Here is a 27,609-nt window from a genome sequence, read left to right as displayed (position 1 = left end):
AATTTCCAGAAGAGGTGTTTGGTTGTTATTCAGAATGACTCAAAGTCTGTTAACATTGGTATCATGAGATTTCAATTAAAGTCATCTAAATGTTTAGTTCTGTGAAAATATTTTTCAGTTCTCTAAAATTCCTCTAAGTTAAAACTAGACAATTACTTGACTACATTTCTTCAGTTGCATCTGACAGAATTCTAAATCTGAACAGCCCTTTCAGAATGTTCGAATTTAAACTTTACATTAGAAAGCAGAGCTGTACTTTTTGTAAACCCTGACCTATTGCTTTTGCAGGGCAACAGAGGTCTTGGCTTTTATGGAGAAAAAGGTGAACAGGTAAGGGAAAACTAATGAATTAGTATCACTACAGAAGGGCGGGTTGATACGGTTTGCTATTTATTAAGGAATCTATTTTGAATGCTCTCTTAATTTGTGATTTTATTACATGACTTTAATGGAAAAACAAACATGTATAGCTTTGAAATTAACGATAATCTGCATAACAAATGTCATAGCTGAACTAACTTCTGCTTGTCCTGGTCTAACTGCGCCCTATTTATACCAAGACAGAGTATGAAATGTATAGAGCCAGACTTCCTTGTATAAAGCAATACCCTTTACACTTATTCTGGAAACATACATGGCAAGAGCAAGTATCTATTCATATTCGTTTATCCCAGTACAAAATGAATTTGTTTCTTGCCATCAATTTATTTAGAGATTTAGAAATTTATTTTTAGCAGGGGAATATCTGCATTACTCTTTTTCTATTCATCTTCCATTCCACTCATCACCCTGTGCAGACCAACAACTTGGCAAAGTATTGCAACTGTTAGTAGACATACCTTTATGTTTTTCCTTCAGGGCGCCCCAGGTCCTCCAGGTCCACCTGGGCTTCCCACAAGAGAACTGATTGGTGTCCCCACTGACAAACACAAAGTAAGTACAGAATACTTTGCCAAAATGCAAGAAGAATTAAGAGAGCTTAGCAGTATCAAAACTAAAATATCATAGCAATGTGCTTTTAGATACTGTGCTTAGAATAAATGAGTACTTCAAGACAAATTTGCTGCTTTCCTGTAGCTTGAATCCTAAGGTATTTATTGCAGCTATGGTGGCTACTCAGAAAGCACTTCTCATAAACAATGACTAGAGCTGCCTTAGCAAACTTGTTCTTTCTGTTTAAATAAACCCTAGTATGCAACTACTGGCAATCACTGATGTCTTCTGATTCTACAAGCAGAAATACCAGCTGAAAAATTGTTTAGTATCTCATTCTCTGTAATGATGAATGAAATTATCATGCTGTAAGAAACTAATCTTCATGGAAGCAACCTGAGCTGTTGTGTATATTTATATACATGTATGTATGTATGTAAGGTGTCTCTGTGGTGCAGATGTTTATATATCTACAGTTAAGGCTTGTCCATTCATGTTGAATAAATCCTCTACAGAAAGATACGACTTATTGTCATCTCTTATTTCTGTTAGAAACAGAAATTCTCATGCTCCGTATAAACATTTTCTATGTTGAACACCAATCCAGACCAGTAAGTAGTCCTTAGTCCTGAATTTGGAGATATAAAGTTCACATGGCTCATAGCATTTCTATGGACAGATAAATAAACTGGTGTGATACTGAAAGATCTAAAGATGTCCTTGGTGCCAATCTGGAATTTCCTTCACTAAGGAGAGATCTTTGCATTTGAGCTACTTCTCTGGATGGCCTTTATAGTCAATGGAGAGACAGATATAGTGAGTTGATATTAGGTTGTGATTTGTCTTGTCCTAAAGGAATTACTACCATCTGATCAGATAATTCACAGATAAGCAATAAGTAAATCTGAGATAAGGTGCGCACCTCACCCAGGCATCTTACAAACAGGCCTGATAATATCCTAAGGTGTTCAAATCCCTAGAGACAACTTCAGGAAAATTATCAAATATACAAAAAAAAACTTTTTCTTTTTTTTTTTTTTTTTTTAAAGAAAACAGACTTTCCATATGACAAGTTTACCAGTAAGAGCAAAAGGGTGGTGGTGTTTCTCTTGAATGTTTTTCACTGTGTATTTTAAAAAAAAAAAAAAAAAGTTATGAAAAGTTATTTTGGAAGTTATTAAAATGTGAATGCCTAAAATATCTGAACATTTTTCTTCATTTCCAGGGTGAAAGAGGAGAGCCTGGACAAAAAGGGGAAGCTGGATTTCCAGTAAGTGGAGAATACTGGAAACAAATAAATCCGAATTAATGTTAGTGTATTCTTCATTGACGTGATGTGATCCAATTTTGGAGCAACATTATCAGGAGCACTAGTTTTGATGCTTTAGAAAACCTTAACAGTAATATGATGTCTAAGAATTCCACAGTGAAGAATCCATCATTCTTCTACTGGTTAACCAAACTAAGATTTTCCCTCACACATTTTTTAATTTTAGCCTTAGCTATCAATAGATCTCTTTACAACTGCTGGTCAACTATGTTTAAAAATTGTTTTAAATTCCATTAAATTTTGTCCAAATTCTCTCCAGCACATGCAGACTTTTGGCCTCATATGTCTGTTGACTGTGAAAGTAATCCCATGTGTTGCTGTATCATTTAGAGCTGTCGACCAAGCTTGACTGAATGTGGTTTAGTTAACTCACATGAAATCTCTAGTCTGTCTAAATAGCTTTGTTATTGAGCGGTTCTTTTTTACTTCCCAGAGTGGTTTAAAATACAGCCTTCACCAATTAGGGATGCCTCACTGGGCATTTTGCAGACCTTTATTTTTTTAGATGGTCTAGTCAACTTCCCAGTGAGGTTATGGGAGAAGGCTGCAGTCTGAATCCTGCTGCAGTTCCTATCCTGTTTTTCTGCTCTTGGTCAGAATTCACGCATGCAGAATTTTGCTGTGACTCTATTAGGAAAACCACTGATTTTCGTCCTGATGTAACAGAGTGGGATATGTTTCTCCCTTTTTTTCTGACAGTACCATGTCTATTGTTGCCAAATAGCTCTCTCAAGCTACAGTTAGGGCATAAGCAGGATTGCTTACTTGGTCATACAGCTGATTTGACTTGTGTTTAAAGTCACAGCTGCGGAAGAAATACAGAAGGAGATGATAAGAGAGAAAACCTTGTACTCTCCCTAATGTCCTGGTCATGTTATTGTAATGAAGAAAGCATGTCACACTCTAAGGACATTAGTTCTCTGACATGCAGACATAATAAAATCATACATGTGTTGAGATGTTATCTTCTTCTGTTTAGCTTCCATGAAGTCTCTCTTTTTTTTTTTTTTGGCACATCATGTAGAAACATGTTGAACTGACTATAATATTTCTTAGGGTGTACTTCTCTTCACTCCTGAAAAAGGTGAAGAAGGGGTAATGGGCTTCCCAGGACAAAGGGTGAGTCGCTCATTGAAGGTAAAATTCATGCTACTGAATATGCAAGCCCAAGCCGAGACTTTGTCTTTAGGAGCAAAACACAGAAAAATAAGCCACAGAAATGAGAGCTCTTCTGCCCATGTCTTCCAAGTTGTGGCCAGCTTTGAACTCCCTGGTATGGGAAAGGAAAAATGATATTTTTAAAATGGTAACAGGAGAAGGGCCCCACGTGACTCACCACCCTCCACCCTCCTGCATCATTCACCCAAAGTTGTGCTCATTTACCACTGCTCCTCCACTGGTCTGCAGGATGGACTTCATTTCACTGTTTCCACCCTAACCCTTTTTAAACTGTGGTTAACAAATACAAGTTTGACTCCAGTCCCAGTCAGTCCACTGACCCCAGAAGAAAGCTAATGTGAATACTGTTACCTGTGGCGTGTATGAATGCTTTGTGGGGGCATTGTTTCTAAAGTGCTTGAACAGAGTAACAGTAGTCAGCATATATTTTTTTAAAAATCTCAGACATTTTTGAAAGCTCAGCATCTTCATGGTCAATTTACAATTGATTGATTAAGAAGAAGATAAAAATTAAATACCTGGTTAAATGTCAGATATTTTCTGTTAGCATCATGCCTTAGTCACATTGAAAAAATACCTGAATTCTAAGAGCAAGTTTTAGTTTTAAATTATTTTTTCAAAATAATTGTCATATTTATTCTATCTAAGAAATAAAGAATCTGTTATTAATTCATTTCTTGTTTTACTAACTTTAATGTCCTTTCATAGGGACTGCCTGGTAACGATGGTTTTCCAGGACTTAGTGGAGAAAGAGTAAGTATTTCATACAACTGTTTTTTCCAACACACATGTAGGCAATCTGTCTGAAGAGAAGGCTGCAGAAGACAAATTCTGCATATAATTATACCAACTGTAGTCTAACAAGCATCATCTGGATTAAAATATCATTGCAATTTTGGGTCAGTTCATTTCCTCATAAGTGTGAAAAAAAACAGTTCTCTAATTAAAGTCTGTTTTACAACAGGACCATGTTTTAAAAGCATCATGAGCTGTCATTTTCATTGTTCCCATTATTACTACCATGAAATCTGTAATTTTCTTCCACATGCGGAAAGTTGTTATTTTGAAGAGTTTGCTGCAAACATGGTTAACATCTGTGTCTATGGTACATTTTGGATATCAAAAGTTAGAAAAAAAAAAAGAAAGAAAGAAAGAAATGGTAGATACACCAGTTAAATCTTTGCCCCCTTGGAAACACACCCAAATATTTAAAATTGCATTTTGTCAGACCAGGAAGAGCTCATACTTTCTGTTTATGCTCAGAAAAGGGCCTTTTCAATTAGAATTAGGAATTAATTCCGTGAGATATTCAGATAACTGTGAGATGTGTGACTTTCCCATGCTCCTCCATCTTTAACTGGTTTACACGTTTGACTTTCCACCAAGGCACAACAGCAATAACATGAAATACAGGGATTTAAAGTACAAGATACATGAAAAGTAACAGTTGTGCAGCTCTTGAATTGATGACAAAACCTGGTGGTGTGGAAGGGAATATGCTATCTAAAATACATATGTGGAGAGAGCGATGCAAAGTCCATTAAAACCGAATGATTGACCTCAACTTAGGTTCATGCTCTGGTGAGAAATGTTCGATGCCTTCCCTTTATTGAAAGTGAGTTTTGGCAACAGTTTTAGTGAAACGTGTATTGATTTGGACAAGCTTGAAGGGGAATAAACTGCTCGATTTGCTATTCACGATAACGCCTTTTCTAACGTTTTTTGAATGATTTGATTCTTTAAAAAGAGAGGATAGCTGCCCTGTCTGCCTGCATTGGGTGAAGTAGTTCTTAATCAGAAAGCTGCTGGCTGCACTTCTAGACCACCAGCTCCACCTAGTGTAAAGAGCCTTTATGCTTAGTACTTAACTTTTTCTGACGGTTGTCGTGTAGGTGCCACTGATGCATGCACTTCTGTTTGTGGTATCTTGCTGAGAGCTGTGGAATTTCAAGGGCTTTAAAATTGTGTAAACGTCTTCAAGGGCCCACTGTGAAAATATTCACTTTGTGTAGGAGTTGTTCCTACTGTGAAATTCAGGAGGTGCTGTTTTAAATCTAACTAGTGTGAATTCTACAAATCTTCTGGCTTTGGTGAAACTACTTTAGTTGGTATCAGTTAAAGAGTCCAGCCACTGTTTTCTATTAAAAGCTTGCCTTTTTAACACTAGTCCTTTTCCAGAGTACATATGAGTATTTTCTGTAGAGAGCAGAGGTTCCCAAAAATAACTGAATAAAATGCATAGATTCTTCTTTTTTTCTGTATCAGCATCAATGAAACCTGCTCTTTTCTGTGCACCTCCAGCATGTGAAATATGTCTTCATGTGACAGAATGCATTGTATAGAATCATAGAATATCCCAAGGTGGAAAGGACTCATAAGGATCATTGAGTCCTGGCCCCACCAGAAACAAACAAAAGTCAGACCTTATGTCCAAGAACATAGTCCAGAGGCTTCTTGAACTCTGGCAAGCTCAGTGCTGTGTCCACTGCTTTGGGTAACCTGCTCCATGCCCACTGCCTTCTGGTGTAGACTCTTTCCCTAATCCCCAGTTGCCCCTCACAGTTCCATGCTGTTGACCAGCAATGACCATCTTTCTCTTCTCCCACCCTTCAGTGTCTAAGGGGATGTGCAAGTGTAGGTGCTCCATCTGTCTGCACTATCAGCAGCAGCACAAAAGCCTGTGCCACAGCAGATCCCTCCAGCCTTTGATGAGAGATAGATTTGATCTAACAGATGGAACATTGAAGCACGAGGAGACTTAATGAAACTGAGACTACTGAAACCTGAAGAGCAGAATTAGCAAAACCCATTGGGAAACGGAGCATCACCTCCATAATGCCCTGTCCCTGCAGGTGTTTAAGGGCAGGCTGGATGGGCCCTGGGGCAGCCTGACCTGGTATTAAATGTCAGCACATACACTGCTGGTTTCAAAAGGAACAGAACTGGGCTGTGCTTCTCGTAATGTGTAACTCTGTGCCCTGGTGCTTCAAGTTACTCGGTATGTCAGCACTTTCCGTAACTATACAGCCCCACAGATTGATGGGACAGAAGATGTGCAAGCTTGCAAAACTGTAGATTTGGGACGTTTGATTGAATAATTGGTGAACATCTTGTTATTAGAATTTTAATCAGAAATAAAGTAGCCTAATCATCTTGCTTTTTGTAAGGAATGCTTGCCTTCTGTGCTCGCATACATGAGTGAATTTGTAAATAACTCACTGCTCCTTGCTGATTGGTGATTACAACCATTCTGGAAATGAACCTGCAGAAAACAGCAGGACGTGCTAAAATGCTCAACTTATAAATTACAAGTATCCCATTATTTTTAAAATTTGCATGGAGATTTTTGCTTGATCATTTGTTTTCTTTCTTTTGCTTATGATCCTTGTAGGATTTTCATCACATAAAGGAGTATTAATATGGAAAGAAAGATTATTTCCAAGTACTGACTGAACACATCCACTTATGTTTCTAATGCACTAAATATCAGTGTGTAATGTGACTGCTGTTTTTATCTGTCTTTATGCAACAGCATTGTGGATTATGTCAGAACTTTTCTAGCTATTTCCAGGAGAAATACTATTCTCAGTGATGCCAGGTAGTTTTTCCACACTGTGTTTTTAGATAGATTTCTTGCTTTCATATAGAAACAAATAGATGATTTAGCAGATGGATCTTTCAGGTAAGGTTAAAATAAGGCTTTTTGGGGGGGTTGGACTCAATGATCTCTAGAGGTCCCTTCCAATCCCTGCAATTCTGTGACTTTGTATGACTCTGTGACTCTGTAATGGCATTGCCTGAATTGCTACACCCCAGGGAAACAAACTGCTCAGCTCTATTACATACTTCTCACTGTAACATCAGAGGAAGACAACTGCTGCAGATAACAAATTTAATTGTCTTTCTGATAAAGGAAACGTCAACCATTTTTATGTGTATTACAGGGTTTTCCAGGATTGGATGGCCAACCAGGTCAATATGGTCCTAGAGGAGGCAAGGTACTGCTTTACTTCCATTTGCCAGAAGTGATAATCCAGGTGTAATTTCTCTTCTCCACGATGTAGTAGCAATCAAAGTGTTCCTTGTTACTGTAGTAGCAGTTAAGTCGTTTATTGACTGAAATGGCTCACATTTCTTAAAAGCTGTGTCAGTGCTTTTGGAATTTTGGTTCTTTGTGTTTCCATTTTAAAAGAAATTCCCCAGAATAATATGCTTAAATATGATGCTTCAACTTCTGTTAACAGGGGGAGCAGGGTGAGATGGGTCCTCCAGGACCACCTGCCTATGTTCCTTACCGCATTCCAAGAAAAGGTATGTCTTCTTTGCTTAGACTGTGTATCTTAGCCAGGTTTTATCACCTGCTACATAGATCAAAAGCATTAAAGCCAGAGAATTCAACTCCTTAAAAACTTTGGACTGCTTAACTTGTCCAAAATGTATAACGAAAGAGTGCCCTAGTTACCTTTTTGCAGGCAGATGGCTTCTTTGTCTATCCTGCTGAAGCCAGATTGCTGTACAAAACACATCCATACATTCCTGAGTGCACAGAGAAAAAAAAAATAAAGAAAAAAATAAAGAAAAAAATGTGTCCAATGAAAAGAAGAAAGGGAGAGTCTGTATTCTGGGTCTTATTTCATAGTCTCTGGATAAAATGCAGAAATCATTTGTAGTGCTCGCAGCCGGCTGCCCTGTAGGGCTGTGGTGGATCTGCTTGGCCAGACTACAAACACACAGAAAGTGATAAAAGTTTGCCAAGGCCAAAACTTCCTAGGAAAGCACTAGCAGGAAGGATGATCACTTGCTGTTACACCATGCTGCATCCTTACATTGTAGAGTTTTCTAGTCTTACTGAATGCAAGAGCGTCTGGCAATAGTGAATAGTTCTCTTCCTCCTAGAGAGAACGGATAAACACTGTTTAAATCACTCAGAATACCTGCCAAGCCTTTAGGAGCAGGAGAAGCTTTGTGGAGAGAGGACGAAGCAGGCAAGGTGATGGAATATCCTGTGCCTTTGACAAAAGGACAATACTTTCCTCATGCAATAGTTGGGCCAAGGCAGATGCTTCTGGTACAGTAAAGTAGAGCAAAGTTCATATTTCACACATCGTTATAATGGCAAATTCTTGTAGGGAAAAGGAGGGGTTATCCTCAGAAAGCTCATCAGGAGAAGTGTAGTTCTAGGAGCATACTGGAAAGAGTTCAGAGATCTTCTGCCTTGGCTTCGTGGCTCTACACCATTCCTATTCCAGGGTATGCTCGGCTTCCAGATATTAGGACTTTACAGAAATCTCTCTGATATACTTGTTTATTTGCACTAAGATAGCATGAAGTACTACATTTCTGTATTTCTAAAGCTGCCTTTAAGAAATAATGGTGAATTGTAATATTCCAAAGCAGGTGAAGTTCCTAATTTAACCATTTTAGGAGTTAAGCAATCTGCAGAGTACCACAGGTCATCACTTAATGGTCACAAACAGCATCACACTAACATGTTTTGTGGTATTGGGGTTGTCTTTCAGGTGTAAGAGGTGATCCAGGCTTTCCAGGTGCTTCTGGACTCCAGGGAGAACCAGGAGAGCAGGGTGATCGTGGGCTGCCTGGTATTCCAGGATTCTCTGATGGTAATATCCCAGTAACACTTGTTCCAGCAATTTAACAAGTTTTAACTGGTATGGGAGTGAAGTGGAGAAAATGCATGTACAGTTGGTGAAACATGCAGTGCAGTGTGATAAGTAACTAACTGCAGTAGCAAAAACCGAAAGGTGCATTTTATGTACCTGCTTTGGTCCCAGTGAGACTTTGCAAAACAACTGAGGTAGAGGTGATGGCAGAACCTTGCTTCAGGACCAACTGTTGATTTGCCCAAGTGAAAAGTGCAGTTACACTTTTTGTTACACACTTAAACGTCTCCATTTTTCCCTGCTTGCTACATGCAATTGTAGGAACAGTCCCTTCTGTTACCTTACAGCTCTTTGTGCAGTACTGGTAAGAAATTCTTCTGAGTTTCTTCCCTGGTTCTGTTTCAGGAGATGCAGATAAGCCAGGCTTACCTGGAGAGATAGGACCAAAAGGTGAAAAAGGTGAAGAAGGATCTCCTGCTTATCAAGCAGGCCCGCCTGGGTTTCCAGGTAAACATGGCGAACCAGGACTCCGTGGTCCACCTGGTCCCCCTGGAACTCCAGGTGAGTGCAAGAAGAGGTGTTGAGAACTCGGGAACATCATTGCTTATTTTAAAGATAACAGTTGACAAGACAAAGTGGAAAAGAAGATTGAGGGAATGAAACAGAGTGGGTGGTGGAAAGACACATTGGATAGGAGTGATGTATGCTCACTGATGAAGAAGGTTTTGCATGACTTTCAGACATTCCTGGAAAAATTTGAAAAAGAGGTCTGTTTTGGGCTGGTGGAGAGATGAGCATTCTGTTCTTAGACTTGCATTCTGCTCTGGTAAAAAGAATTTTCACAGCTCAAGTTTCAAATGAATTTTATGTACCAGTACTCTGGGAAGAGTGTCCCAGTAAGTGTGCTAGACTGAGAAGGGTCTGGCATGGAGGACACTGACTGTATATGTTGAATTTAGCAAACAGAGGTTAAAATGGTAAGTTGTGGAAAAGTTTATTTTTTGTCTCCCCCAGTCCAAGAATACCAAGAAGTCTTACAAATGGTCATCCAGATGGTTAGGGATCTGAAGCAGAAGTCAGAGAGTGGGTGGCTGTGAGAGCTGGGTTTCTTCCTTAGCCTGGAGAAGAAAAGTGCTAAGAGGAATCTTACTGCTATTTTTGTGTACCTCTCTCTCAGGAGGTCACAGTGAAAATGGAACCAGATGCACTGACTGAGGAGTACAAGCAGCAGGGCAAGAAGGAATGTTCATAAGTTTTCACAAGGGAAATTCTACTCAGATGATAGGAAGAACTTTTTCACTCTGTGAAAACTTTTTCACATCTGTGGTCAGATGGCGGAACAGTTTGCCCAGAGTGGTGGTAGGCTGTTGATCTTTGGGGATACGCAGTACTCAGCTGAATAAGGCCCTGAGCAACTGAGGTTAGCCCTGTTTGGAGAAGAACATTGGACTAGGTGCTTTCCAGAGGCAACTTCTAATTCAGACTGCATTTGTCTCTGTGAAATGCACCACACAGCAGTGCAAGAGCAGGAGTGGAGAAAAGGATTGCAGGAAGTAATCCAGAGCAGGTGGTGTGTGGTACTGCAAACCGTGTTGTGCCGAGAGTTAAAAACAAAGGAATTAAGGGTGAAAGAGACCAAAGAATAGATAGAATCATCTACCAAAGCAGGTAGAGAAGTAACAAGGAAGAGAGAGCTGTAACCAGAAGTTTCAAAGGTCATGCCCACAGTCTAAGACTTAGGTCCTGGGGCTGTATATGTGTCAAGGCATGTCCTGAACCTACCAAAATAAGACATGAGACATTCCCTCATACTGGTTTCCAGACAAGGAAATCCACGTGCTCCACTCAGTTACTGGTCACTGGAGTTCTGCAGTGCAGGCATGGCTAGGGGGAGCAACAATCCAGGCAAGCTGGTCTGGGTGGAACTTCAATGCTGAGAAATAGAAAATATGAATTCTTTGCTAGAAGATGAAAGCAAGTAAGGCTTGGGAATGCAGAGACAAGCAAGTGGCCCCTCTGAAGTAAGTGGCTGTACTAGTACAGAGAGGGATGAAGATGAAGCTTGCATAAGTAAGACGGTAAGGGACCATTAACACACAAATGGGAGTTACTGAGAATGGGTTTGGGAAGCTGTGAGGAGGGGAAGAAACAACAAGGAAAGAGGATTTAATAACAGCTGAGTTATACAGTCAAAGACTTAAAGAGAAACAGAAAAGATCAGATGTAATCCGACTTGAATAAGGTGGAATAAGGAGAAGCAGTACGTTAATTTACAGTACATTAATGTATCTTCTTACTCTATTGTGCTTCTAGGTTCTCTCTTTGGATTAAAAGGACAAGAAGGGACACCAGGTAGACCTGGTGCACAAGGTTTTCCTGGGCCACGAGGACAAAGAGGACCTAAAGGTAGGTTATAATAAATAACTCAAAAAATGATCTGCTGTTATGCGTTGTGTAAAACTTCCATTGTTTTAAGTTTTAATTAAGTCTAATTATGACATGCTCGGGGACCAATGAATTTGATCGGAGGCTAATACCACAAGTAAACATTGATTTTGTTTCTTAAAAGGAAAAAAAAAAGTGATTTTCTCAAATACTTGAGGTATATATGTGTGTATAAAGGGTTGAAAGTGTTTGTTGTGACAGTTTTCTTTCCAATCCGCTTCCTTAGGCGAAGAAGGTGACTGCAGTACATGCCTTTTGAGTGATGAACTCAGAAGGGGCTCTACTGGCCCCCGTGGCCCTCCTGGTTTTCCAGGAACCCCTGGCCAGCCTGGGAGAAAAGGAGAACCTGGTGATCAAGGTCCACATGGTATTCCTGGCTACGCTGGAGCAAAAGTAAGATGCTTGTTTCTTTAATGCATAGTTTTGTACATCTGTTACAAATAAAAACCAGCTATTCTCCATGAGAAGAAAAATGATGAAAAGTACAATTTATTTTCTTTTATGCCACTTCCATAGTTTTCAGATTGCTACAAAATAGCAAGAGCTAAAAGTTGCTAAGATGAGAATTAAAATAGTTTACTGTGGGAAGAGCAAAAGATTTCCACATAAAATGCACTTTCCATTTAAACAAAGCTGTTTCAGCAAAACTACAGCACTGATTATGAAGGGAAACAATTTCATTAGTTCCTTCAAATTGTTTCTAATAAGGGGCAAATGTCAAATATTAAATGTGAGATTCTTGGTTACAAATACATAACTTTTTCCTAAAAAAACACTGTCAATAACCCTGATAAGAGTGTTTTGCTAATATTTACTGCTAAAGGTGCTATATTTTTGTTATCCCAACTAGTTTATGTTTTCTCACAGTTAAAACTCAAGATTTTAGAGTAAGATTTTAGTTAAGCTAACCCAAAACTGATTTTGTTTGTATAGAGATGTCAGAGCAAATAAAATGCTTTCAGTCAGAAATTCTGGCTTTCTGAACATTAAAAAAAAAACTACTTGCATCTAGTTAGAGTTTGGATTTTTCTTTTAGAAAATAAAAAGCTCTAAAAAGCCACATTTTGAAATGTTCATTGTGGAAACTTTGATTAATTTTTACAAGTTCTGCAGGTTTGGTTTTTTTTTTGCCTTTGAAATAATAATAACTGTATTATCTTCATCCCAGAATTTAAGTTACTGTAGACTTAAGACACATATAGACATGTCATATCATAGTAGAATACTCAGCAGCAAAGCCCTGACTTTATCTCAGCTTCTGGTCTGCCACAAATTCACCATAAAACAAATTACTTTAATTATTCTTAGTCCATATGCTTAGCAGAAGTGAGTCCATAATTTTCTTAACACGTTCAACAAGTTACCTTTATAGAAAATCAATATATTTAATTTAGATCAGATCTATGTGAACTTACTATAAGTATATACGTCTATATCCCAAGCAATGGGCATTCTTTTCTGTGGAGAAAGAGAAATTAGAAATAGCTCTAAGCCATTTTGAAAACACTCATGGGCTAAACTGCATGGTACACATTTAAGCCTAGAAAGCAACAAATAACAAAGTGAACATAATACAGTGCAGTGCTATTGCTGAAAATTTCTGCAGTTATAAAGTCAGTGACGTAATTCAGTATTGTATTAAGTTCTTCAGATTTGGCTTATAAAAAGCATTGTACTGAAGAAGAATCTCTACAGGGTTATATAGACGTGGCTTCACTAAAATGCAGGAGCTAAACACAGACAGATCCCTTCACTCAAATTTGTTCTCCCACTTTAGACTTATAGAAGTGTGAACCTATATTCTTGAGATGACTTTCCATTTCCACACATGCTTTTCACCTAAGAAATGCTTGGAAAATGCCAATGAAAGACAGTGATGGAAAAGAAATCAAATTAAGTAATTGTGGCAAAGGAGTATTTCAGAGAAAAAATAAATGCATCAGACATTCCCTTCATATATTGTGTGCACTGAAATTCAGTAAGAGGAAGATGGGGAAAACATAGTGGCTTATATTTTAGTATGCATGAATACGTTTTTTCAGAACTATAGGTAACTGGGTTAGAACAGTCAGCACTAAATGAATCTGTAATGTTGAGCCCTTGGCATCTGCCATGCATTCAGTCCAGTAACTCAGAGTTCTCGTGGAGAAATCTAGTAGTGCCATTTTCAGCTGGGCTGTTGAGGAGAATTGTGCACTATACCAAGGAATGCCAAAGACTCATCCTTAGCCTCATCACAGCTTACCTTAGCAAGAGAGGAAATCTCCCTCCTTGGAGACTTTAAATCTTGACTGGACAAGGCCCTGAGCAACCTGCTTTAGCTTTGAGCAGCAGGTTGGAGTGGGGGCCTCCAGCTGTCCCTTTCAACCAAAATCTTTCCTATGGGGCTGCGGTTTGGGGTAGTTCACTTAATCACTCTATGCCTAAGTTCCTTCCTCTCATAAATGAGGAAAATGCTGCTTTTCAAATCTACAGTGGTGCTGTGAATCACAGTCCACTGCCAGCCGTGCAGCTGTCATCTTTTTTAGACTGGGAAAGAGAAAATGCAGGTAAATATAACCCAGAGTTTTGTTACCATGGTGCCAAAGTGTTGCTTACAGCAATTTCCTTCCTGGCAAACAATAAGTAATTTACTACATTTTCTCTCATGCAGTTCTCCAGCTGTAGTCATCTATAGGACTTGATCTTATGATAAGCCACAGATCTCCTAATGCTATCCTCGTGTAGAAGCACCCCTACCGTGCCATATGGGCGTTGATCCTAGTTAAGCAAGTTAATAAGGATTCAGGCACAAGAATAGGATTACTGAAGAAGAAATCATACAGAGAGTAATAGGAAAGCATTACCGTCATGGTTTGCTTGTTTGTTTAAGCAGGACAGTGAAACCACAAATCTGGATAATTATTTGTTAAGTGGTTTTATTTTGTGTTTTTGAGGGTTTTCTTGTTTTGTTTTGTTTTGTTTTTTTTTCTGATTTGTGTAATGCCAGGGACAATCGGGCCAAGAAGGATTTCCTGGACCAAAAGGAGAAAAGGGAGATTCTATATACATAACTACTAAAGGTAGAGTAAAAATTCATGTCACATGTATTTTGCAATTATTTATGCCTTTTGTGAAAGAGCAGTTTCCCAATGAAAGGTCTGCTTTAGGCACCAAAGGAATCCGAGGAGATCCTGGACTTCCTGGTATCAGAGGGGAAGATGGTTTCCCAGGCAGAGATGGATTAGATGGTTTACCAGGACTGCCTGGCCTTCCGGTAAGTAGCAAATTTTAAGAAGGGAAGAAAGGACGACCCAGGGAACTACTGACCTGTCAGCCTTACTTCGGTGCTGGGGAAGATCATGGAACAGATCCTCCTGGAAGCTTTGCTAAGGCACATGGAATACAGGCAGGTGATACAAGACAACAAGTATGGCTTCACCGAGGGCAGGTCCTGTCTGAACAGCCTTGTGGCCTTCTATGATGGCATGACTCCATCAGTGCACAAGGAAAGAGCCACTTGCATCATGTCTAGACTTCTGCAAGGTCTTTCACACAGTCTCCCACAACATTCAACATCCTTTTGTCCAAGTTGGAAACAAAGCTAAATCATTTCCGCCATACTCAATTACTAATACATTTAATTCTGAGGATTAATGATCATCAGGCTGCCCTTCACACACAGATGATGATGCATAACTAAACTGGCCTTGCTGATTATTGATATACTAAATATCAGTTTTACCCTCAGATTCTTTAGAACCACCTTATACTTCTATTTCAATTTTATTTAAATACATAAGTAGTAGTGTATAACCCATTTAGGCCAATTTTATGTAAGTGGTTTATTTGTGATAATTAGTAGTTTATTATCTATAGATTGTGTGTGGCATTTTGATATGAGGGAGTTAATAGTTTCCATCCCCAAAATGTAGGTCACATCATTATTTACTTGCTTGATAATACCTCATCACCTATCACAAATGTTGCTTTCCACCACTGGTTTCTTGCATCATATAGGAGGATGGACCAGAGCTTTGTCATCCAGTGTGGCCCACAGTGGGTTTGACTACTAGTAAAAGTGGTACTTTTTATTAAATCTGTGGATGGGAACATTTTCTGGTGATGTTCTAAACATGTTGCAGTAACATCACTAGAGTAACAGACTAAGAAAGTTCTGCCCACTTGGGCACAATTTTATATCAGCTTCTGTCAAGATCTGAGAATTAAATGCCACACCAGAACTAACTTTCATGCACCTCTAGTGATGTGTATGCTTTCCCTCATATCCACTCACAGCATTTCAGAAAGGGTAGTAAGGCTGTCCACAGCAGTGACTCATATTTCCCATATGTTCTTCATTGGCCAGCCTTTTTAGGGGAATGCTCCCTCTAAGAGTGCTTCTCTCATGCCTTTTCTGCTGTGGGGGTCTAAAATAATGTCTAATTATTCCAAATATATTGTATTTGCAGTTTTGCTTTAAAAAGCTGGGATGCAATACATAAGGAATAGCTGCCTATAAGATGCTATTCATGAGTGCCCACACTGCAAGAAAGACTTTGAGGCCTTGTAGTGTGTTCTAAGAAGGGTGATAAAGCTGGTGAGGGGTCTGGAGCACAGGCCTTATGAGGAGAGGCTGAAGGAGCTGGGATTGTTCAGCCTGGAGAAGAGGAGGCTCAGGGAAGACCTTATTGCTCTCTATAAGTACCTGAAGGGAGGTTGTACTGAGCAGGGGGTCAGCCTCTTCTCTCGTGTAACTAGTGATAAAACTAGAGGGAATGGCTTCAAGCTGCACCAGGAGAGATTCAGGCTGGACATTAGGAAATAGTACTCTTCTGAAAGAGTGGTCAGGCACTGGAATGGGCTGCCCAGAGAGGTGGTGGAGTCACCAACCCTGGAGGTGTTAAAGGAAGGTTTGGACATTGCGCTGTGGGAACATGGTTTAGTGAGAACTATTGGTGATCAGTGGATGGTTGGACTGGATGATCTTGTAGGTCCTTTCCAACCTTGGGATTCTGTGATTCTGTCATTCTGTGAGAGTAGTTCAACCCTGAGTTTTGTTTCTTTCGCAGCAAAGGCAGAAGTATATTCATTTCCCACTTCCCACAGGGTGATGGTATCAGAGGTCTCCCTGGGGATCCTGGTTACCCAGGAGAATTAGGCCCAAAGGGCTTCCCAGGAGAAACAGGCCTGCCGGGTGGAGGATTTCCTGGCCCAAAAGGGTACCGTGGTCCTCCAGGTGACGATGGAACAGACGGAAGCCCTGGGGTTCCAGGTCTGCCTGGTCCACCAGGAGAGCCTGGCCAAATAGGTAAGAATAATTTCTCTGTCTTATATCAAATCCTTGTGAGATCATTACTGAATTGTGTGTACAGTATCTGTTCAAAAGCAGTGTTGAAAAGGTAGCATTTGGTGGAGGATTATATGAGTGAAAGGGATTGCCTTCATTAGATGTCCAGAAATCTTTTTTAAGAGGTAGTTTCATTTAAGGTATTGAAATAGCATCAGGGAATATGTTGGTGTCAGCAATTAAAATCTTATTAGAGCAGCTGCAGGGAATGGAGCCATGTTCTTCCTTTCGATTAAATTACAGGTGGCTTTCTCTGTTCTTCTCCATCCAACTTCATCTTTTAATTGAGCAGAGAAAATCCTTTATCTGCCTTTTAGAGTTATTCATGGTATCTCTGCTGTTACCTGAGCCCCTTCTTGCATAAGATTGCCAGGGCTGTGCTCACAAAAGCTCAGACTCAGAGGATTTTGCTTGAGTTCAAGATGCGTAGCAGAATAGACAAGCCAAAACAGGCACCTGTCAGCCCCACACAGTACATGTGACATATAGGGCTCCTAATGCAGGCTGTAATTAATAGATAGATGGATAGATAGAGCTCAGATAATAGATAGATAGAGTTCAAGTGTTTTTGTTGCATACGGTTTCTCCAATGCATAATGCGTAAAAGAACATGTATCTGATATTGTGATCGATATTTTGTTGTATAAATGAAAGCTTTTTAGATTTTTCTCGTAAATGACAACTATCTTTTCCTGTTCTTTGTCTCACAGACTGTGGGCAGGTGATTGAAGATTTTCCTAGAGGAGATGCAACTGATCCAATATGGTCAGGTACTGAACATGCAAATGGCTTGAATGTGCTTTGACATTAAGTCTTATGTGGCTGTTATGACTTCATACTTTCTTTCTGATGACTGCTTTGAATGCTATTAATTGTAAGCTATTTAAACTTCAGGTCACAAATAACCATGCTTATACAGTACATAGCTCTAAAGTGAGTTAATCAAATTGGATGTTTTCTAAAATTCTTGCAGTCTTACCTCTGCAATCCAGAAATTGTTTAATTGCTCCTGTTGTGCTTATTGTGATAAAATAATGATTACCATGCAAATTAAGCAACAGAGCAAGAAATGAAATTCCAAAAAGAAGAACTCTGAGTGAGGAGTTTCAGTGCAATCTGACACATAAAAAATAAGGACCTTCAGTTGTACCAAAATTTGACTTTATTTAGTAGGTGTGGGAAAACAGATTGTCTCTCTTGTTCTGGTAATACAGCTGTCCATGACATTGAAATAGCCTTTCCACACCAGCCTAGCTAAAGTAGCCACCACCACAGTCTCTGTAAAATAGGCAGAAGGGTGGCTCTTGATTGAATTAATGGGGTTGAGCTCTGCATGAGTGGTCCCTGGAGAGCGCCACCCGTAACCAGTGTTGCGTTGTTGTTGTTCTCTTAGTGAAGAATAAAACCTCTAAAAGTGGGACTTCTCCTGTTGATTTCATTCACCTGCTTTTAGAGTGTTAGCTGCAGGCACAGCAATGATGAGAGACAGCATGTAAGCACATATGCTGTGACTAAACATTTTTCTTGGCAGGTGGAGGCTGTGTGAGGCCACCAAAGGGATCTCAAGGCAAGCCAGGGCTGCCAGGAGCCACAGGTAATGTTTTGTTTCCACCTTTTTTTTCACAGATACACTATGTTCTGAGAGAGATCTTGCCAACTCTAACATAGCTGCAATTTAGTGGACAGTGTGTTTTAGAAAGGACAGTGGAGGAAAGAGTTGACTTGAAACAGGCAGAGGTCTAAGCAGCATGCAGCCTTGGTGGCTGCTGCTCCTAAATCAAAGCATCATAGAATATCCTGAGCTGGAAGGGACCTACAAGGATCATCGAGTTCAACTCACGTCTCCATACCCAAAAATCAAATCCTATGTCTGAGCATTGTCCAAATGCTTTCTGAACTCTGGCAGGACCTGTATAGCTACTGTTGAATAAGATGCTCGTTTCCTGTAGGAAACATACAAATAAATGCTTGCAAAATATTGTTACAAAAAAACCCTTTTTCTTACTACTGTTTGGCACAACATGTTAACAATAACTAACATCACATAACGAGTTGATGAAATATGTGGTAAACAGTGGCTGCATTCTCCATCTGTCCATTCTTTCTCTAATATGGCTTTTTAATTAGAATGAGAATGAGCAGAATGAATGAAAGTCAATTATTGCAGATGGGAAACAAAACAAAGATGCCATTTAGGTAAGAGCAGTGTTAGAATTTGTTGTTGAGTCCTAAAAACCTAAGATTTTTCCTTCTAATTGCTTTCTGAGAAGCTTTTGTTCGTATAAGGAAGAGAACAATAGTTCTGTACTGCACTCAGAAGATGGTTTTCATGCTGCACAGGCTATTTATGTGCTTCTTAATTCTGGCCTTTGAAAGGTTTCTGTATATGATTCACTAAAAAACAAACAAACAAGAAGTCCAGCAGCTAAAATGGCAAAAATTGATGGCTAAACAATAGAAATTCTGAAAACTAAGGTATCAAAATTCAAGTGATATTTTCCTTTTCATTATAGTTAGAAGTGGAGAGAAACTTACTTTCAGTCTAATAAACTGAGTTGTAATTCATGATGATGCTAAGCAACAGCACTTAAAATGTTAAAGCATGTTGCTGACCTTCAAGACTGAACTGGGAACTGGAAGAGTGCAGGGAGCTGGGGAGTAGAAAAAAACAAAGCATTGCATGAGGGTTGTTTTAAAGGAGCTTGACCAAAAAACCTGGTCCTTGGAATGCAGTGAATTGATGAGACTCGTGTAATAAAGCTATTGCATAAAAATGTATGTAAATAGTACAGTTTTATAAACATTATTAAAAAAAAAGAATTTTACAAGATGTTTGCAGTTTTTGAGATGCTGAGAAACAGTTATATGAGCTCAGTGCCAGAGCAACACATTTTTAGGGCACAGCTCTTATTTTACTACCTAAGCTATAAACCTCCACTATTACAAAAATAGTATGTAAGCTATTTAACTTGTATTCAGTTCCTAGGATGATTAGATCTAACCTCTAGCCTTGTATTTCTTTTTTTGGTTATCGAAACCAGTCAGCTCTTATCCTGTGATCAGTTTAGCAGAGAAGGGAAACATTTGTTTCTCCTACATCATCTCATTTGTGCCCATTACTGTCGAGCACTTTTCCTTTGACACTGCCTTTTGACCTTAAGCCAAATTCCAGCTCTTCAAGGAGTTAGTCAACAAAACCCCCTTGGGAAACAATCACCGAGGACAAGGAAGCAGAGCAGAACTGGAAGATATTTAAAGAAGCTTTCCTTAATACACAAAAGTTGTCCATCCTCAGATGTAGGAAGGCAGGAGACCAGCATGGCTGAAATGGGACCTGCTGGTCAAACTGGGGAGCAAAAGGAAAACACACAGGCAGCAGAAGCAGGAGCAGGTATCCTGGGAGGAGTACATGGATGTTGCTGGGCTATATAGGTATGGGATCGGGAACGCCAAGATCCAACAGGTTGTGCAGAGAGAAGGTGGATGCCCTGGCCCTGGAGACAGGCAAACTCAGGCTGATCAGCTCTCCAAGCACCCTGATCTAGCTGCAGAAGTCTCTTTCATTGCAACGGAGTAGAAGGCCTTTAAAAGTCCCTTCCAATTCAAACAATTCCATAACTCTAAAAAGCTTAATTACAAAATATTTGTCAAAAAAGTCTCCAGAAGTCTATCAGACAGGTGATTTTCACCCTCACCATTTACATATTGTTAGTCTAAAAATCAGAAGCAGTCTTTAATCTATGTTTGTAAAAACACTTAGCCTAGAGTTTGGGACCATTCTTGGGATCTTGAGTACAGTATCATACCATAAATTTTATTTTAAAAGTCTATCTTTGTACCTGGACACAGATAATTAAAGTATTTGCCACTACTTTTGCTACACTGTATCCAAACTTCTGTTTTGATTCTTTGGATCACACTTCCTTAATTTCTTTTATATAATTTAGGTACTAAAGGTGCAAGAGGATTCCCGGGTGATCCAGGCCCAGTGGGATTCCCAGGGCTAAATGGTACACGAGGTGATCCGGGTCGGGAAGGATACCCAGGTCCTCCAGGTACCTTGAAATAATGAATCATTCTTTATATATTTATGACCTTGGCTACAGTCACTGAAGCACAATCACCTTACTCCAGATCCGTCTTCATTTATCTCACCTTCCATCTTCAAACAATAAGCTGTTATAAATAAAGCTCTCCTTTTTTGAAGCCAAAAGTATTTTCTGCAACTTCCTGTAATGACAAAAAGTAACACAGACTCCAGCCTTTTAAAATCTGCTTTACAGTGCAAAATTACAAATGCCAACAGTTCGTGAAGATGATTTAGAAATAAGGAAATTCAGTAATAAGGTGTTTTGGATTCCAAGTGGAATGATAACTGCAGAAAGAAAGAAGATAGTGTTATTGTTTCAATTTAAGTCTTTATAGCATTCATTTAAATAATAATGAACATAGCAAAGACAAAGCACTAGCTATACACCTTGCCCACAGTTGGCTGTGTTTCCAGTGTTTCCAAGTGCTCAGTGCTAGTAATGTTTTATCCTAATCTGTAATAGGTGAAAGCAAAGTTGATACATGTCTTGATCAACAGACAAGGGGTGTGGACAAAAAAACTCATTCTGGGCAGGTACATGAATCTGTATTTCCCTTTCTGAGCTCTGCAGAGTGCACTAACTGCAAAATTGGGGCTCCTATACTGTATGGCTGCCAGGCCACAGAGTAATTAGCACTCACACTGATTTTCAGCTGTCTTCCATACTATTTCTCAACCATAAGTCCATACTTGGACTTAACTTCCAGTCTAGGTCCAGTTTACCAGTCTTCCCTGCCTCCTATATGGGAGTCCTTCCCAATCATTCACCAGTAGGGTAGTAGATAAGGCACGGTGGCACTGGTATATGAAGAGTATGAAGCAATTGGCATTGGCCCCTTGAGATGTACAGGGAACAGCAGAGGCAGTGGCCCCTCTGGGCAACTCCTCAAGGCCTTTCTGGTTTACTGCCTGCATTCACTTTTGATTTATTTGTTCATATTGGACTCCTGTCTTTCCCTTGCTGCGTATCAAACCACAATTTGGTATACAGGAAGTGTTTTTTCACCCTCAGACTGTAAGATGTTTATAAGATGTTGCAATGTGGGCATACATGAAAAACTGTTCGGAGCAGAAGCTGTGGAGCAAGACAGACAGCACGAGAACCATGGACACCTCTAGAAGAAGAAAGAATGTCTCACAGCTCTGACTAATAATAAGCATGTGCGTGAATGGTTGAAGAGTGTTTTGTAGAATGCTCTGTTGACATGTAAGGGTGGATGGGAAAGTTGTAGGGGTGGATGGGAAAGCTAATGAAGGTATATAAGTGATGTGAGAACTTGTAATTAACGATTTGGATTGTTCAGATCCGAGTCCGTGCATCAGATGCTGCATTGCAGTAGCCATGTCAAAATAGTTTCATGAAAGTAACTGTGCATGGAGCTGTGAATCCTTTACACCAAGGTACGAGATATCTTGAAGAGTCATTTGTAATTTTTGTCAATTTTCAGACTTGGTCAACTATTCTTCTGAACATTATGTGTTTTTAAAACCATTATATGCACTTCACTTTGTTTAATTTTACATGTTTCTGTTGAGAAGTAAGGGAAGTTACAATAATATAACAGATGTTATGATGATGTATCTGGGATTTGCACTGCAACTTCTATAGTGGACACTGCAATGCCTAATCCTCGGTTGTTTGCTTTTTTTTTTTTTGTAGGCTTTACTGGGCCCCGAGGAGACAGCGGCCCAAATGGCTTACCTGGACTACAGGGACATCCAGGTCTTATGGGAAAGTCTGGTGCTCCAGGACTGGATGGACAGAAGGGTGCTCCTGGTGATGTTTTGAGAGCAGCAGCAGGCCCTCGAGGGGATGCTGGGCTGCCTGGCTTCCCTGGCTTGAAAGGTGCACCAGGAGATCAAGGAATACCAGGAGTTAGAGGTACTTCAAGTAAAGAAATGTTTAAGACTGGGGTATAAATGTAGCCAGACTATGACTATGTGAGGGAAGTGAAAGACCAATTGAACTCAAGCACCTTCTCTGAGGTTCCTCTCAAACACCTTCTGGAGATTCACTGCTTATACCAGCATGCTCTCACACTGCACCACATGGCATCACCTATAATGGGACATCAAAGAACAAGATTTTCTCATCTTTGTTGTATCAGATGTATCCTTTAGTTTTTCCAGCCATAGATAATTATCTTGAATTTTCACTTATGTACTGCATAGTACTCAGCTTCATTTCCAACCCCTACAATGTCTGGATAATAGATGGCTTTGTAGTACAGCACATTGCTCCACTGCAGAATTTGTAAATATTAGCAGAGAAGGCACAGCATTTAGTAACACGTTAATAAGCCCTTTTACCTCAAGGGTCTTTGAGCATTCCAGGAACAAGAAAAAGGGAGCATTACATATTTACTCATAATTTTAGGGCGCTCACTTTATTTTGTTATTTTACAGAGCTTAAAAAAACATGCTCTACTTATAGTAGACAGAAAAAAAAACAACATCTTCATTAAAGCTGTCTGTGTCACTCTTTGAGTTCAGTGGGGGACTTTCAAAAGCATCTATAGGAATTAAGCATTACCTGCTATACTGTTTCAGCAGCAGCTGGACACAGGACTGCAGACTTACCCCCTTGCTCTATTGTGGAACTGAGGAAGGAGGAAATTGCATGACTAGCGCAAAGCAAAGAGGAATTTGATAGAAACTTATTTTGGTGACTCATCTCATGATTTTCAATGCAAATGGATAAAGACAAGATAAGCATGTCATTTTACATGACTTATTTGAAGTGAGCAGATCTGTTTTCATCTTCAGTACAGTCACAGAATGAAGGAATGAAATAAAAGCAGCTCTGTAGCACTGTGGTAACACTTGCTATGTCTGAGAAAACAATACCACTATTGCCCCTAAGACTCTTTTTCTCTGAGGGAGAAGAAATTCAAGGGTAAACACAGACTAAAAAGATGTGAGCGAACCCTCTTTCCTGTTACTTTTATACAAAGTGTTTGGCAACTCCTTTATTTCATCTGTGCCAGTTAAACTACTAGTCCTTCAGAACAGGGAGCAAATGTCTCTGTTCTGTTGCTGAGAAAACTCACCGCCTGGGACCTTTTAGTTTCTCTCAGTTCTAAAGCACATGCAACTACATTCAAGCCTCTGCACCTACAATGATATAAAACCCAAATAAAAAGAAGCAGAGCCACCTATCCTGGATTTTAAGTGTGGTGTGCTTTTGAGATGTTGTGCACTATTGCTTATCCAATCTGAATGCAAAGCGTGCATTACCATTTAAAAGTGGAAGGACTTGACATTGCCTTTGCTATTATCTTGTAGAGATGTAAATTTTCACTCGAAACATTGAAGTGTAGAATCAGGGCATTTTGCTGAGGAATTTGTATGAAACTTATAGCGGTACCTCACTTGAAAAATTCTGAATACAACACAACACAAAGAACCCACTGTTGCCTTACTGTTTTTTTCCATTTCTGCCTATCACATTTTAGAAAAGACACAGGGCATTATTTCTGTGTTTTGGTCAACTCGATTCAGTTCTTACAAAGACATATGTAACAAAGGGAAAGATCAGAAATTACAGAATTATTGGAGTTAGAAATGGAAGAGAGTTACTCTGTTTAGATCTACCTGATACTAAATTACTTCCATTCATTTGAAAGAGCCCATCAACCTTTCCAGTGCAAATATGGAGACTAGCACCAATAACATCAAGAATTTAAAACTAATGAGCAGCCTTTTAGTTTGCTTTTCTTCTTCCCATTGATTTTCAGAGGAAAAAATACATCCTGAAAAAATAGTACATATTCACCTATTTTGAGAAATGATATGTAATAATCCAGTCTCTCAATATTTATGTTCACTAATGCGCGGTATTACGGTATTTTAGGAGCGGATGGTAACCCAGGATTGCCAGGCCCCAAAGGTGATCCAGGGCTGCAAGGTCTCCCTGGTTTGATGGGTTTACCAGGAACACCAGGAACTCATGGATTCCCAGGGCCACCAGGAAACCCCGGCCCTGATGGTGGACCTGGCTCTCAAGGACCCCTTGGTGAGGAAGTATTGACGTCCTGTGTCACTTCTCTTCCCCACTCTCTGTGGCAAGGAACCTGTATAATTTCCCAGGGGAAAATTAACTTTGAGATTGTGGCACATGCCAGGCTGTAATTCTCAGTCAAGGAAATGACTTGGATAATGCAGGCACTGTGAATGCAAACTATACTGGCGTATCAGCTGGGGAATAGGGGTGATGATGGTCCTTAGAGGCAGAGCTGCTGCTTTTCCTTCTATAGCCATGTGCCATGCAGGGACAGAGCACACTGCAGTCAGTCTGGAAGAATGGAACAACTAAATGGGAGTAATCTTGTATTAAAAAGCCTTAATTCTTAAATAAAAGAGGAGGGAGAGATCATGTTGGGAGTGAGTGTAGAACCAGGATGTTAGCAAGATTAGTTTGTGTTGCTGTGTTGCTGCTTTGTCTGTGTAATCATTTCTGAAGTTCTCTGTTGAAAAAACCACAGTTTTTTCCCTTTCAACTTAAAGCCAGTACGATAGCAGTTTTTCCCTGCTTGGGCTACCTTCTATATAATCACTGTGTATATCCAAACACTTTAATCTCCCTTTTCACACATTCACATGGCAGGTCCACCAGGTGCAAGGGGAGAAGATGGTGAGCAAGGCTTTCCTGGTCTGGTGGGCATAAAAGGTCAGTCTGGTGATAAAGGTGAAACAGGTTTCCCAGGATTACAAGGTATCCCTGGCGTGACTGGTCCCCCTGGCATTAGTGGAATGGATGGATTTCCAGGAGACAAAGGTAAGCTCTAAATAGCTGCACTCAAAAAAATAATGTTGCTTAAAGCTGCTTAGTGCTGAGATGAATAGGACACGTTTTCTGCTGGGCTACCTCTTTAAAACAGGAATTATACTCCTAGGCTTAATATATTCCAAAATCATTGTATGTTTTCTCTTGTGTTGTGCTTGGTGCAGAACTAGCTTGAAGAGCAGCAGTGGTTTACAGTATTTACTATTTGTTCTTCCCAAAAGTCTTTCCCTTGGCCCAGTCCCACCAGCTGTCAGTTGAATGTGACAGATGTTTCCCCAAGCCTTTAAAGTTTTTGAAAGTTGGCAGCTACGTGCTGAGCAGTGCCAGACACCAGACCTTGATGCTGAATTTTAACAGGATACTGATCTTTTGTATAGACGAGTAGAGACTCTCTCCTACCTGCCACAAAAGCACTATATACAATGCAAGTTGTTTGTGTCATACAAGGAGTTTCAACAGAATTCAACTCTGCTTAAACAGAAGAGACGAGTGCCTAAAAATTCATACAGAATGATGAAATCATCAGTTGAAAAGACAGTTAAGGCTTCTTTTTTTTTTCCCCAGGATTACTCTGGTGTTCTGATCAGCTCCTTGTTAGAGGAATAAAGATCTGTTTGGTAGCGTGACCCATGTAAAACAGGATCCTCTTGTTTAGAAGAGAGGAATGCCATAATTTTTGGTCTGTAGGATCAGGGTTGAAATGGCTTTTCAGAAGATGACGCTAAGATCCGGCCGTCTCCACATCTTCTTTTGGCCAGACTAAGGAACTCACTGAAGCCCTGATCTTATGTAGATACCTACCTCCCAGAGAGCTTAGGTGCCTAATATGGAATGGCACATTGCCCTAGGCATCAAGGCACCCAGAAATGGTGCTGCAGCAGAGCAACTTTCAGACAGCTTTAGTTGTGCATTATCATTTCATATTTACCTATTCTGCAGAAATCTGAACAAGATAACAGTTGTCTCCCACTTCTCTTTAAAGGCTCAAGAGGTTCACCTGGCATTGATGGTTTCAAAGGCATGCCAGGCCTGAAAGGAAGACCAGGAATCAAAGGAATCAAAGGAGAATTTGGCTTATTTGGGGCTCGGGGTGATAAAGGCGCGCAGGGTGCTCGAGGCTTTAAAGGTATTTGCTTATGAGTGGTACAGTGTTTGCTTTTCACATATGGAGAACTATTTTGCAAGGATGCACAGACAAAGATGACACATTTTAGACATAGTTTAGCTCAGACATTGCTCCACCTATTTCACACATGGGCCTCCGGCTGAGAAGCTTGGATTTGAGCCGCAAGGGAAGGTTGTTTCTTTGTGAATCTTGAGCGTGGTCAGGATGGAGACAGGCACACCACCAAATTTGAACACACCTCCAGACACATGCAGAACTCAACAGAGTTTTTTCCTGGGAGGTGTAAGATGTTTTGGGGAAAAGATTCCAATTTTGCCTCGAGATAAAGGCAAAAAAATATTCAGAAAACTGTGCAGTTAAGTCAGAAACATACCAATTGATACCACAATCAGTGAAAGGACCTCTGTAATTCAGTCCTCCAACAGGAAGTTGGAACAAAATAGCTGGTAACACATCCAAACACTTTCTTTCACCCAAGCCTTTTTAAGTCCCGTTTGACTGAGGGCTTCCCTTTCACTGGAAACCACCCACTTGTCTCTGCTTTCTGTGATTTTGGTTTTCATAAGCACTTGGTAATTGATCTACTGAGAAGTAAACTCCCCTGTCACAGGGGAGCCCATGTCCAACTCCCCAGAATAGCATATGGAAGTCTAGCTTAGTTTTCATATTTTCTTATGCTTATTTGTTCTGCAGATATGTTGTATTGATATGGTCAATTTTCCATGCAAACAGGTTTTCCATGGCTTGTGCAAGGTTTTCCTTTAATTTCT

The 27,609-nt window shown here is 39.8% G+C and overlaps 1 protein-coding gene across 1 annotated transcript in view; it reads left to right on the top strand.

Moving 5' to 3' along the window:
• The window catches only part of COL4A2 (collagen type IV alpha 2 chain), a 138,011-nt gene that overhangs the window by 94,147 nt on the left and 16,255 nt on the right, over positions 1-27,609 (top strand). Inside the window, exons 11-31 of the mRNA XM_042868499.1 lie at positions 289-330; positions 859-933; positions 2,159-2,203; positions 3,320-3,382; positions 4,151-4,195; positions 7,387-7,440; positions 7,687-7,753; positions 8,962-9,063; positions 9,469-9,624; positions 11,377-11,469; positions 11,735-11,901; positions 14,498-14,570; positions 14,658-14,764; positions 16,597-16,798; positions 17,548-17,607; positions 18,369-18,431; positions 20,785-20,892; positions 22,588-22,809; positions 24,781-24,942; positions 25,534-25,704; positions 26,696-26,839. Coding sequence (XP_042724433.1) covers positions 289-330; positions 859-933; positions 2,159-2,203; positions 3,320-3,382; positions 4,151-4,195; positions 7,387-7,440; positions 7,687-7,753; positions 8,962-9,063; positions 9,469-9,624; positions 11,377-11,469; positions 11,735-11,901; positions 14,498-14,570; positions 14,658-14,764; positions 16,597-16,798; positions 17,548-17,607; positions 18,369-18,431; positions 20,785-20,892; positions 22,588-22,809; positions 24,781-24,942; positions 25,534-25,704; positions 26,696-26,839 — 2,221 coding nt within the window. The remainder of the gene's footprint in view (positions 1-288; positions 331-858; positions 934-2,158; positions 2,204-3,319; positions 3,383-4,150; positions 4,196-7,386; positions 7,441-7,686; positions 7,754-8,961; positions 9,064-9,468; positions 9,625-11,376; positions 11,470-11,734; positions 11,902-14,497; positions 14,571-14,657; positions 14,765-16,596; positions 16,799-17,547; positions 17,608-18,368; positions 18,432-20,784; positions 20,893-22,587; positions 22,810-24,780; positions 24,943-25,533; positions 25,705-26,695; positions 26,840-27,609) is intronic.

Source organism: Lagopus leucura, unplaced genomic scaffold (assembly GCF_019238085.1).
Source record: "Lagopus leucura isolate 7727_CA_CO unplaced genomic scaffold, USGS_WTPT01 Super-Scaffold_100001, whole genome shotgun sequence".
In the NCBI taxonomy this organism is placed as follows: Eukaryota; Metazoa; Chordata; class Aves; order Galliformes; family Phasianidae; genus Lagopus; species Lagopus leucura.
This window is presented reverse-complemented; position numbering and strand designations above follow the sequence as displayed.